Below are 12,512 nucleotides of genomic sequence, written 5' to 3'. Positions count from 1 at the left end.
GCCTTTGTTTCTCTGTGTCTCCCCTGAAGCCTATAAGAAAGGTTTTCAATGCTAAATGCCAGGATTATTTTTATGTTAATCTGATTATTTATCTTTCCAAAGGAAATTCAGTAGTTTCAATGTACACCCAACCTCTTCCTAACATGAAGAATATTTGTATTCATTATTGATAAATATATCACCTGTCTGTTTATTAATGAATCCAGATGTCTCATGGCCATACACTTCAGCAGAAGTCTCTGTGATAAAATGTCTCCAGAAATGCTAACATTCCTTGCCAACCCAACATTGACAAGGAACTTCTGGTCTCTTTGCTGTTTTATTTGCACCTTATATATCAGAGTTAAGTCATATGTGTGAGGTAACCCCATTCCTATACCCCCCACACAATTAAACCTCACCCTCCTGAGCTAAATACAAAAAATAGACAATATATGTGCCTTCCTCTGTACTCACTTGAGACCAACGCACACTTACGGATTCACATATCATTGAATTCATTTGGGTCTTTGAATACCTGGGCTTCAAATTCCATCTGGCTCTGTAGAAGAAAAGTGCTCAGCTTAGTACATGCTTTCAAAACAGGTAGAACCAGACCATATGCTCTGGGTGTCTAACATTTGCAGAGAGGTAGAGCTATCATGGGACAGTGCACATCAGGGTGCACTGTGTTCGTGTGGTTCACACTCACACAACTAGTCAGCACTAAGTTTCAAGCATAACACTTCGTCTGGGTCCACAGGGATGCAAAAGCTGTTCATGATGCAGGTTTCTGTGGGCCTCCAACCTATCACAGACTGACCAGAAATGTCCTTCTTCCTTCCTCCCATCCCCCACTCTGTCCTTCCTTTTTATCCTTCTTTTTTTTTGTTCCACAGTTCAGATCAAACACTGCTGAGTCTCATGAAGTCCTGATGAGAGCGTACTATAGAGAGAGATGTTGAGCGAGTAAATGATGAAGTGGTTCCAAAGAAAATGGAGGAAGGAGACAGAGGCATTTCTGCGATGGATTCCTCTATCCATCCGTGCATCCATGCACCCTTGCATCCATCCTCTCCCAGTGCCTACCGTGTGCTACACACAGGATTTGGAGAACAAGGTGAGAAAAGAACCAAATGGTTGATCTCAGGGAGCTTCCATCTATGTGGTGAGACAGATAGTAAGTAGTGAAAAGAACTACAGGGAGGAACAGAGGAGACATGAAGGCAACAGTTCAAATAATGCTGCATACAAATACAAAATTATCAATACTGATTTCAAGGACATGTACAGGGAAGGCGAGGTAGCAGGACGGGATCTGGAGAGAAACGTCAAGTGCTGTGTGCACATAGGTTCCTATCACTCACTCTGAACCTCATTATGATGTATAATTACAATGCACCAGTAAAAGTATATTTAAGAAGTAAAGAAAGCAGGGCTAGGGTATGGAGAGGGAGGAACTGCTAACACAGCTGAGGTGATGCTCATGGCAGCACCGAGCAGATTGAGATGAAGTGAGGCTGAGGCCTGGGAAGGCTCGGGGAAGGTCCTTGGGCAGAGACAACAGCTAGAGCCCAAAGAGAAGAGCAAGGTGGCCGGCAGCTCCGGTGGCAGGAGACAACAGGGGTGGGAGAGAGGAGGTTGGAGAGAGAAAGAGGCCACTGTCTGCTGGAGGGTTTTGAGCAAGGGTGGAGCATGATCGGATTTGTGTCTCTGAACACAGTGAGTGTCATGGGGAAAGGCAGCAGAATAAAAAAGGAAGTGAGGAAGCTGATGACCGGGGCTGTGTGACAGGCAGCGGTGCCCTGAAGTAGGCTGGTGGTCTGTGGATGTGTTGAGAGGGGTGGCATTAAATGATAAATTTTGGAGGCAGGGAAGAATGCTACAAAGGAGTGAACCTGTTCTCAGGGTTCTGACTGAATAATTGGGTGCATGGGGGGTGCCATTTAATGACTCAGTAAAAACTGGTGGAGAGGAAAGATTTTTTGGGGAAACTGGGCATTTATTAAGGACATCTAAGTGGATGTCAAGCCAACAGTGGGACATGTGAGCTAGAGCCCAGAGAATGAGGACTTCAATGAATGTATCAGTCTACCTACAGAACACTCCCCAGGAGTCCTCCGCATCTTCAAGACAAACCAGCCTACACAGGATGTGTACCTCTGAGCTCTTGTCGCTCCCTGTCTCTGGGTTCTAAGATGACGCCCTGAATCTTGGGCTCGCTCCCTCTGTCTGTCTCTCTCCCCTTTGTACACATGTTATTCCTTTTGTTCAGATTGTTTCTTCACTGTGACCTGGTGATTTTGTCCTTAGAAACTCTGCTCTTCTGCTGAGCCTTTCTTGGGTTGCCCTTCAGTTCCCCAGTGGTTCTGTCTGGTTGGTTGAGAAGATCTTACCAATCACCACACTCTGTACTTATGTCTCTGGACTTTGGCACCAGGGTCCAGGAAACTCTACCAATTAGTGAGTGAACTCTGGGCATGATGGTGCTTGCCTGTAATCACAATACTTGGAAGGCCGAGACAGGAGGATCACAGGTTTGAGGCCAGTATTTTGGTTTAGATATAGAATGTTCTCTGAAAAGTCATGTATTGACAACTCAAAAATTTTCAAAGGTGGTATAATTGAATCATGCTGGTTCTCATATCATCCATGGATTATTTGGGTGGGGGAATAAGCAGGGGAGGTGTGGCTGGAAGAGTTAGATCCTGGCATGGTGTGAGGATTATATATCTCCTCTCCTCACTTCATGGCACCATGCCCCGAGCTGCATGTACTTCACCTAGCCTGCCGTAGACTGCACCTTCTGATCCTCCAGAACTGTGAGCAGATCAATCTCCCTCCCTCTAAGTTATGGTCATCAGGTATTTTAGGTCACAGCAACAAGAATACTGGCCAAAACAGCCAGCCTCAGCTACTGAGTACAGAGTGAATGTTGCCAAGTTTCCCAAATTCTCAAAGTCATAGTTTTCTCATCTGTAACATGAAGATAACAATGATAGGATGGGTTCAATGAGGTGACAGGGACATAGTACTCATGGTATTTCCTGACACAGAGGAAGCACCATGCTCATTGTTAAATATTATAACACCACACACTGTTTTTTTTTTTTTGTTGTTGTTGTTGTTTTTTTTTTTTTTTTTTTTTTTTGCTGTTGTGTGTAGCCATTGAGGCTTCTATCTCTGCTCCGGCAGGCATTATCTCATTGACTGTTCCTGACATGAGGGGCTGAGTATATGAATAAAAGGTGTGCCATTGGGTTACAATAGCCCCAAGGGAGGGATTGGCACCTCCTCTTCAGAGGCCTTTCCATGAACATGGTTCACCAGTTCCATCGCCCACCAAACCAAGTTCTGGATTTTTTTATCCTAGTTGACAGTTTGGTGAGGGTCCAATAAAGGTGCCACTGTTACCTTTGGATCTGGCAGACATGGCCCAAAGGCTTCCAGCAGAAGGGTCTCTTCCCACACAGCTTTTTCATAGTCTGCAAAGGACAGCTTCCCGTCGTGGTCATGGTCCTGGGTCGAGAAGCAGGACACCAGGCGCATGTAACATACCACAGATATACCCTCTTTCCATAGCCAGATATTGTATTGGCAGCACAAAAATGCTCAGAGGTGAGATAACTAAATTAGGAAGGTTCTAATCTCATCATTGGCTAAATCCATGGATAGATGATGGATCGACAAATTTGTTGGGTGGTAGGTAGGCAGGTAGGGCATGGCTGGAGGATGGAGGTCCCTGGGTGTGGCCTTGGAGATTATAAATGTCTCTTGCCCCCTATCTTCACTCTCTCTCTCTGCTTCCCACTGCCATGCCTCAAGTGCTGCAGACATGACCTGCCCTAACATGGACTGAAACCTCCAGAACTGTGAGCAAATCAGCCCTCCTTCCTCTCAGTGGTGGTCACAGTAGTGAGAATACTGACTGAAACAGGTGTTAACAAAAGAAAGGTGCTAGAAAAACAAGGGATTAGGTCATGAAATTGAAAAGAATTTGTGTGTTTGGGGGGGATACTGGGGATTGAACCCAGGACTGTGCACATGCTATGTAAGTGTTCTAGCACTGAGCTGCTCTGCCAGCCTCAGAGAACTTTCTATTGTGGTACTGGGATTGAACCCAGGGGTGTTATACCACTGAGCCTTCTACCCTCAGCTCTTTTATTTTTTTATTTTGACAGGTTCTCACTAAGTTACTGCACACCAATCTTGAACCTGTGATACTCCTGTCTCAGCTTCCCAAGTACTGGGATTAGACATGAGCTACCATGCCCAGACAGATTTTTTAAATGTTGTAATAGAGAGTGCAATTCAAGTGTTTTATTTAACTAGGCAGAAGACTGAAAATTATCACAATTTTTTTTTTTTTTGCAGTACTGGGGATGAAACCCAGGGACATTCTAACTCTGAGCTATACCCCCAGCCCTATTTTTTATTCTTTATTTTGAAACAGGTTCTCACTGAGTTGCAAAGGGCCTCAGTAAGTAGCTGAAGCTGTCCATGAACCGTGATCCTCCGGTCTCAGCCTCCTGAATGCTGGGATTACAAGTGTACACCACTACACCTGGCTCCTTCATTTCTTTTGAAACAGGGTTTTACTAAGTTGCAGAGGGCCTCACTTTGTTTCTGAGGCTGGCAGTGAACTTGTGATCCTCCTATCTCAGCCTTCCCAAGTACTAGGATTACAAGTATGCACCACCACGCCTGGCTTGAATTCTTATTTCTATCCCCTATGAGGCCTATGCATTTCAATGGAATACTCTAAATTACCCATAATTACCATTTTCTTAAGTGTTATTTCAACCAAATCTTTAATTCCTTCATCAGGGTCTTCCTCAGAAGGCTGTTTCAGAAGGCTGTTCTTTAACATGTGAAACATTTCTTCCTTCGAAATGAAGCCATCACCATTCAAATCAAACACTTCGAAGCAATCTTTAAGAAATAACAACTTATGAGTTTTATGCTATCACTAAGGTAACATTTTCTTGGAGCAAATTTTCAGGGCTGAGCAAGGTCCATAAACCCAACAGGTCTCTGCATCCTCTGCCTTTCATAGTAAGTGCTAATGTCACTAGTTGAACATAGTCACCAATTCTTGGAAGAAGTCCCCTTGCTCTCTGCTGTGGAAAATGTTCCAAGAAACAGTGACTGGGACATATTCATCTGGAAACTCTTGGAAAATGGATTAAAACATATTCAAACAGAATCCATCAGAATTCACTGGCAACTGAGTCAGGACGTTGGCTCAGTGTCCTCTGATTTTATGAGTCAAGGCCTCAGCATGGCGATGTCCAGGCACCATTAAAGAGGCAGCCTGCACTGTGTGACCGTCCTGGCGGGAGTTACTCCTCAGAATGGCTGGGTTTCCTTTTCAGTAATTTCCGTTTGCGCTTCATTGACTCAGATTCACTTCATAAAAGAAGTCGATGAGGATGCAAAATAACCCACCCATTTCAGTGGCTGCCTGACGGAGTGGGGGGAGCACAAAAGCTCTAGCTACGCTGATCAGAAGGTACAAACTAGAAGAAAAACCCGAAGTCTTACATTTCATTTTTTCTTCTAAGGATCCTCGAAGAAACACTGATAATCCATTAATCCACTCTGTTACACTTACACAACCGTCATTGTCTTTATCAAAACCTCGGAATACTAAAGAGAGAGAGAGACAATATAATAGCTGCCCTGCATTTTAATTCTTATTAATACATTTACTTTCACATTATTTGATTTTTTAAAAAAGACAAATTCCCAGCTGAATGTGGTGGCACAGGCCTGTAAGCCCAGTACTTGGGAGGCTGAGAGGGAGGATTACAGGTACAAGGAAAACCTCAGCAACTTAGTGAAACCCTCAGCAATTTAACAAGATCAGGTTTCAAAATAAATATAGGGCTGGGGATATAGCTCAGTGGCAGAACACCCCTGGGTTCAATCCCCAGTGTCACAAAGCACAATGAAACCAAACAAACATTTGATTTCCTTATTGTAAATAACTCTACGACCAACTTCTTTTTATCTCTTTTCTACAGATCCAAACCTGTTTTTTCATTTTTATTTTCTTTGCCTTAAAAGAAGGCAGACTGCCACGTGCAGCGCCTCATTTGGATGTGTCTGGAGTCTTGGAAGCTTGACTCCCCTACCTTCTCCTACAAATGGACCTTGAGAGCTTGTTTGGAGGTCCTAGCAGGGGAGCGCAGCTCTTCCTATACCCCTGACCGAAGACCGGTCCTCCTCTATTCGGGGAAGGTCGTCCTCTTCCACCCAGCGCAGCTTCGGGAGGGACGCACATGGAGCGGTGAGGGAGGAAGGGGACACCCGCCTAGCCAGCCAGGTCAGTCGAATCCACCCTGGCTATCAATGGGGTGACAGATGTCGCAGCCAGATCACCCTCACATCCATCCAAATCTGTTTTTTCAAGTGCTTTTGTCAGTGTGTTGCAATGAGACATCACAACAAGGTTCAATGTGGTACGAACGCACACACATGTAGTTCTTGTGTTTCCTCCATACCCCGCCCGCTCCCTGCACACGTTCAGTGAGGTTGCTAGTGATATCTTTCTATACGGACACAGCATTCTTTGAAATATCTCCCTCACTAGTTCTCCTCCGTCCCCTCCCTCTCCTCTCCTCTCCTCTCCTCCAATCCCTTTCCACTTTTTCTGCTCTCTCATTTATCTGAAGTCCCTTTTGTTTCCTGTGTTTCCCCCCTAGTTTTCACATTTGAGAGAAAATATTCCACCCTTGTCTTTCTGAGACTGGCTGATCTCACTTAGCGTGGTATTTTCTAGTTCCATCCATTCTCCTGCAGATGACATCATTTTTCCTTCTTTCTGGGTGTGTAGAATTCCATTTCACTTGTAAAATTTGGAGAAACCTTCAGTATTTCACAGCCCAGTGCTTTCGCTTGATAAAGGAGGGAACATCATCACATCTGAACGCTCTTAATGGCACGTTCAAATTTGCTCTCCATATTTTATGGAAAAAGAATATTCTGAATATCTAAATATATGAATCATGAAATTAATATTTGGCATATTCAAATACTAATTATATTAGATATATTAAATTTATTAATATAAAACAAAATTGCTGCTCAAGCAATACTAGTACATGATAGGATTGTATTTTAATTTTTTATTGAGCTATTTTATAGGATGTAAGCACATTTAAATGTATTATTATTATTATTATTATTAGTAGTAGTAGTAGTAGTAGTAGTAGTAGTAATAGAAATTGAACCCAGGGGAATTCTACCTCTGAGCTATACCATCAGCTCTTTTTTGTTTTTATTATGAAGTAGGGTTTGCTAAGTTGCTGAGGGCCTCAAACAATTGCTAAGACTAGCCTCTAACCTGTGATCCTCCCATCTCAGCCTCCCAGGTACTGGGATTATAGATGCATGCCACTGCATCTGTCTAAATGTCTTTAAAAATATTCTATTTATTATGTTTACTAAGTAAAAATAGAAACATTGAGGACTTTTGATATGAAGTAAAGAAAACCTAATTACTCAACCTTTCTCTTCTTTTGAAATATATAAAGTAGAATACTGCTTCCTTCTCTGTGATATCTTGAAAATTAAATGTCTATATTCAAGTGAATTCTGAATGTAGAATATTCAAGTCCTACCAGATTAAGACCAAATTATAAACTTTTTTTTATAGTTATGGCTGGCTTTGGCTGAATTTTTTTTGTTGTTGTTACTAAAGATTGAATCCAGGGGCATCCTACCTTTGAGCTATACCCCAGTCCTATTTTTTATTCTTTATTTTGAAACAGGGTCTCAATAAGTTGCAGAGGGCTTTGCTGTGTAGCTGAGGCTGGCGCAAACCCACCATCCTCCTGTCTCAGCCTCGCAAGTGCTAGTGTTACACATGAGTGCCACCATGCCTGCCTGGCTAACGTAAACACTGTTTCTTACCTCTGTCCATAATCATGTCATCTGTCATTCCAAATGTCATGTGCAGGATGTTTCGAAATGCATTACGATCTAGTCCAATGACCATACCTGGTCGCTCTACCACATCTCCCACCAAGTTATAGAAAAGCTTTACAAGACAGTTCACTTCAAATGTATTAACTGTAAAATAACAAAATTAAGATATAACAAACGTGCATTTTAATCTTTAAGTTCTACTCTAACTTTTGTAGAGTGTACACACACACACACACACACACACACACACAATGTCAAACACATCAAATGTTTGCATGGGAACACACATGGGGATGGATGTAAAGTGCAGTACTATCTCCTAGCAGCTTCCTGGGGTCTGCAGAGTAACCCCAGAAGCTGATAGGACTTTTGTACTTCCCACCACAGAACTCTAGACTCAGAACAGTTAAAGTGGTCCATGTTATGTTATGTTATATACAACACACACACACACACACACACACACACACACACACACACACCTGTGCATGCCAAGATTTAATGATAAAAGAGCTGTTGGGGTATTAGGAATAGGGGGAGAAGAACTGGCAGCAAGAATGATGTGCTTTATTCACTGATTTGAAATGCTGGAAAAGGGAATGGTGGTTAGATATTTTTCCATTTCAGTTGAAATAAAAATTAAAGAACATTAGCTTAAATTTCAACTCAAATGATCAGAGGTTGGCTGTGAGTAAACTTTTCTCCCTGAGATATCTCTTCTATTCTAGAATGCAGTACTGGGTGCCATCCAGGGACACCCCAGAATGACGTTCCATCTCTGGAGTGTTCTATGTGTCTTGCAGAGCTTATCTGTGGGACTTAAGTTCCTTTTTTCTTCCTCTCGTTCAACATTTCATCCATTGCATTATTATCTGACAACTAAAAAGAAAGTTGACTTTAAGTAAAAGTTCTCCTTTGAAAGAATTTTAAATTCTTATAATGTCTATGACCTGTAACTCTTTCTACAGAATCTTATTTTTAACTAGAAATCATCACAAGTTTTAAGCTCACTTTTAAATTTTTATGTAAAAACCAAAATAGAGTTGGTTTTTCTTTCTAAAAGACATTTTCACTTTTCTTTTAAAATATCTACTACCTTTCAATTGTTCTCAGAATGTTTGTTTGCAATTCACTGTGTAATAGCAAAAGTAAAAAGGAGGCAAACTGGAAAGAAAGGAGGAAAAATATAGTTTTAAAATTTAGAAACTTTATTATCTATACCCTGCAAGGTCTATTCTTTCTTAGGCAGCAGTACTCAATAGGCCTATACTTTTAAAATCATGAGGGCCTATCTCCCCACCTGAAATTCCTGTGATTTGTGGTAAAATAAAGGGTTCCTCCCAAAAGTCTGATCTTGGGTGGAGTCCAGGCCTCACCTAGCACCTGACCCAAACAGAAAAACCTTGCATACTAGATAAGCTACAGCTAGTATCTGCTGTTGTAAATGCATTCCCCCCCCTTTTTTTAGCATAATATATGGCTCACCCCCTTGTGATTTTCTCCCTTATAAACCTCTACCCCCTGGTGAGTCAGCACGCCCCTCTTGTCAGATTTCTGGACTGAGGGTACCGCCACTTGCCAACTAATAAAGGCTTCAATTGGCAATTCCCTTGGACTCTTGAGTCTCTCATTTCTGTAAACCTGCATACAACAACTGAAAAGAGATTAAATCAAAATCAATATTGTGCACAGCAGTTATTGCACAGTTTAGATAGAGTATTATAAAAAATTTTTAAGAAGTGTCTTAAGAATATCTGGTCTTGTCCCCAAAATAAAAGTGTTTAAAAAAAACAACAGCAGAAAAAATCCTCATAAAATTATAGTAACCAGCCAGAGGTGGTGGCACGTGCTTGTAATCCCAGTACTTAAAAGGCTGAGACAGGAGGATCACAGTTCGCGGACAGCCTCAGCTACTTATGCCTTCTGCAACTTAGTGAGACCCTGTTTACAATAAAGAATAAAATATAGGGCTGAGGGTGTAGCTCACAGGTAGAATGCTCTGGATCCAATCTCTAATACCACAAATATATGTGTGCGTGTGTGTGTATATATATATACATTCCCCAGTCCATATATATATATATATATATATATATATATATATATATATATATATATAATTTTAAAACTGGGTCTCACTGAGGTACGAGGGGCCTCGCTAAGGAGCTGCCTTCTGCGAACCGCGATCCTCCTGTCTCCGCCTTCCGAATGCTGGGATTACAAGTGTGTGCCACGAGGCCCAGGTAGTTCTTCTTTTTACAACCTGAGGCTAAAATCACTTCTTGTGAGCACATATCATCTCATTTCTATAATGTAAAAGTAAGTATGGTGGCGCATGTTTGTAATCCCATTACTTGGGAGGCTGAAACAGGAGGATTGCAGGTTTGCGGCCAGCCTCAGCCACTTAGTGAGGCACTCAGCAACTTAATGAGACCCTGTTTCGAAAATAAAGAATAAAATAAAAAAAAATAGAGCAGAGGTGTAGCTTGGAGGTAGAGTGTTCCTGTGTTCAATCAACAGCACTGCAAAAAAAAAAAAAAAAGAAAAGAAAAAGAGAGAGAAAGGAAGGAAGGAAGGAGAAAGAAAGAAAAAAATGGGAAGAAAAGTTGGAAGAAGATCTGAGGGCTCGGTGAGGTGATAGCACTCTCCTGTGATCTCAGTTACTCAGGATGCCAGATGACTTTTGAGACTAGTGTGGGCGATTGAGCAAGTTCCTGTCTGAAAATAAAAGGGGGTGGGGTGGACATGTAGTTCAATGTCAGAGCACTATGTGGCATGTGCTGGGCTCTGGAGTGCTGGAGGAGGAGGAGGGAGAGGAGGACGACGACGATTGAGAAGCAATTATGTGCATTGTTCGAGTGTAGGTAGCACCAGGTGCATGCCTTTGAGTTCTCAAGGTCCTGGGCGTGGGTCCAGCCCAAGGATCGATCCTCTTGCAGACTTCTCTGAGGAATGGGCTGGCTCCCTCACAGAGGTCTTAGGGGCAGGAAGGATATCACCACTGAGGGAGACCTGGGCAGGGGTCTCAGTTTGCCAGCCCTCCAATTCTTACTTACAATGCTTGCAGTTTCTGGTTAAGGTGTCCGTCAACTTTTGCAGCTTCTTTCGGTTCATCGCTGCAGCTGTCTCCGCATGCGTGCAGTCTGTCAGTCTCTGCGCGTGGCCCACTGGGACCCTCACGAGCTCGGGAAGCCGCGGGCCTAACAGACAGCGTTGCCATGGCAACGGCCAGCAGGCCACCGATTGGCTCCAGGGCTGGGCTCCCTGTGCGTCTGCAGAGGGCGTGGCCATGGCAACGGCTCCGCTGGCCCCGATTGGCTTCGGTCAGAGGGCTCTCTGGGTGCAGGCACGCCCAACACGCGGAGTGTCCATGGCAACGGCTGGGCGGCCACCGATTGGCTCCTAGGCGGGAGCACTGTCTCCAGCAGGGCGAGCTGCAGACTGTGCCCAGCTGACCTCCAACCGAGTTTCCTTTTAAAGGGTACACTGTGTTTGATGGCAGCAGGGATGCTCAGCGGAGGAATGGTCTTTAGGGAGATTGGGGGTTGAGAAGCTCCTGGAAACAGCAGGTGTGGCTCGCAGGTGGCTGTGCTGGAGCCCTGACATGTGTCAGGCCATCAGGTTATGAGCTCTAGGGCACCAGGAGGGAGTCTAGCACAACATAGCTTCATAGGTTTGGTAATATTTCTGAGAGTAAGGAAGTTGGAGTTGTCGTTTCCTCTCTTCCAGCCCCATTTCCTTCCTCGGAGGCGGAGGCTGTTAGTGAAATTTGGGGAAAAAATCACTAGCTTTAGGGAGGAGGATACTGGGCATTGAATCCAGGGGCATTCCATCTCTAAGTTTATCCCCCACCCCTTTTATTTTGTATTTTGAAACAGAGTCTCACTAAGTTGCTGAGTCTGACCTCGAACTTAGAATCCTCTCCTCTTAGTTTCCCAAGTATTGGGATTACAGGTGAGCACCATCACATCCAGCAGCACAGGACTCTGAGAAGTGGCATTCCCATGTGCCCCCATCAGAAGCAGGGAACTCTCTGAGCTGGTAGAAAGCACAAGGGAAGATCTGGATATAGTATAAGTAGACCTGCCTTTGAGATGCCAGTAGATTCTTGTTAGATTGCAGAGTTGTAAAAATATTGAATTGATACTGTGGTGCTTAGGTCAGAAGCCAGGGAGCCAGGGTGGTTGTCCAGTAGTTAGCAAGAGAAGCAGCAACTGGAGGTACCCTGTGCATGTGTCTGGGGCAGGCAGGTTGCTAAGCATGCCGGGGCATCTTGGGAGGCCCTGGGGATACCTATAGGTGAGTGGATTAGCCATTATTTGATTAGGAACCATCAGCCACACTCCTGTAAAGTAGAAAAAATGATGTAGGGGCAATATCACAGCCTGTTGAGATTAAAGTGGGTAATTCCATTACAGCTGAAAAAACTTCTTAGCCTATCCAGCAACATTGTGAGGCATCTTCTCCCCTCCCCCAATTCCAGTTCTTCCCGCTATTCTTTTATTTAAAAAAGAAAAAGAAAAAGAAAACAAAAAAAAACCTGAATGAATTGTGTGAAACTCCCTCCTTTAAGAAAATAATCTGCAGAGTTGGCCTCACTG

General features: G+C 43.4%; 1 protein-coding gene across 2 annotated transcripts; it reads right to left on the bottom strand.

Moving 5' to 3' along the window:
- Nucleotides 1–481: 481 nt before the first annotated feature.
- Nucleotides 482–11,025, bottom strand: CLXN (calaxin; the record flags this gene model as incomplete). 2 transcript variants are annotated; one of them, XM_080716821.1, is made up of 6 exons in its annotated part: nt 482–541; nt 3,394–3,498; nt 4,760–4,911; nt 5,524–5,628; nt 7,897–8,055; nt 10,968–11,025. In XM_080716821.1, 6 exons carry the CDS (start codon nt 11,023–11,025, stop codon nt 482–484), a joined length of 639 nt encoding a protein of 212 aa, XP_080572947.1. The 2 variants fall into 2 exon arrangements, with proteins under 2 accessions (XP_080572947.1, XP_080572948.1); XM_080716822.1 differs by lacking the exon at nt 7,897–8,055.
- Between the last annotated feature and the right edge of the window lie 1,487 nt (nt 11,026–12,512).

The sequence above is a fragment of the Muscardinus avellanarius genome (genome assembly GCF_963383645.1).
Source record: "Muscardinus avellanarius genome assembly, chromosome: 1".
Taxonomy (NCBI): domain Eukaryota; kingdom Metazoa; phylum Chordata; class Mammalia; order Rodentia; family Gliridae; genus Muscardinus; species Muscardinus avellanarius.
The sequence above is the reverse complement of the archived record's forward strand: the minus strand, read 5'-3'. Positions and strand labels throughout refer to the sequence as shown.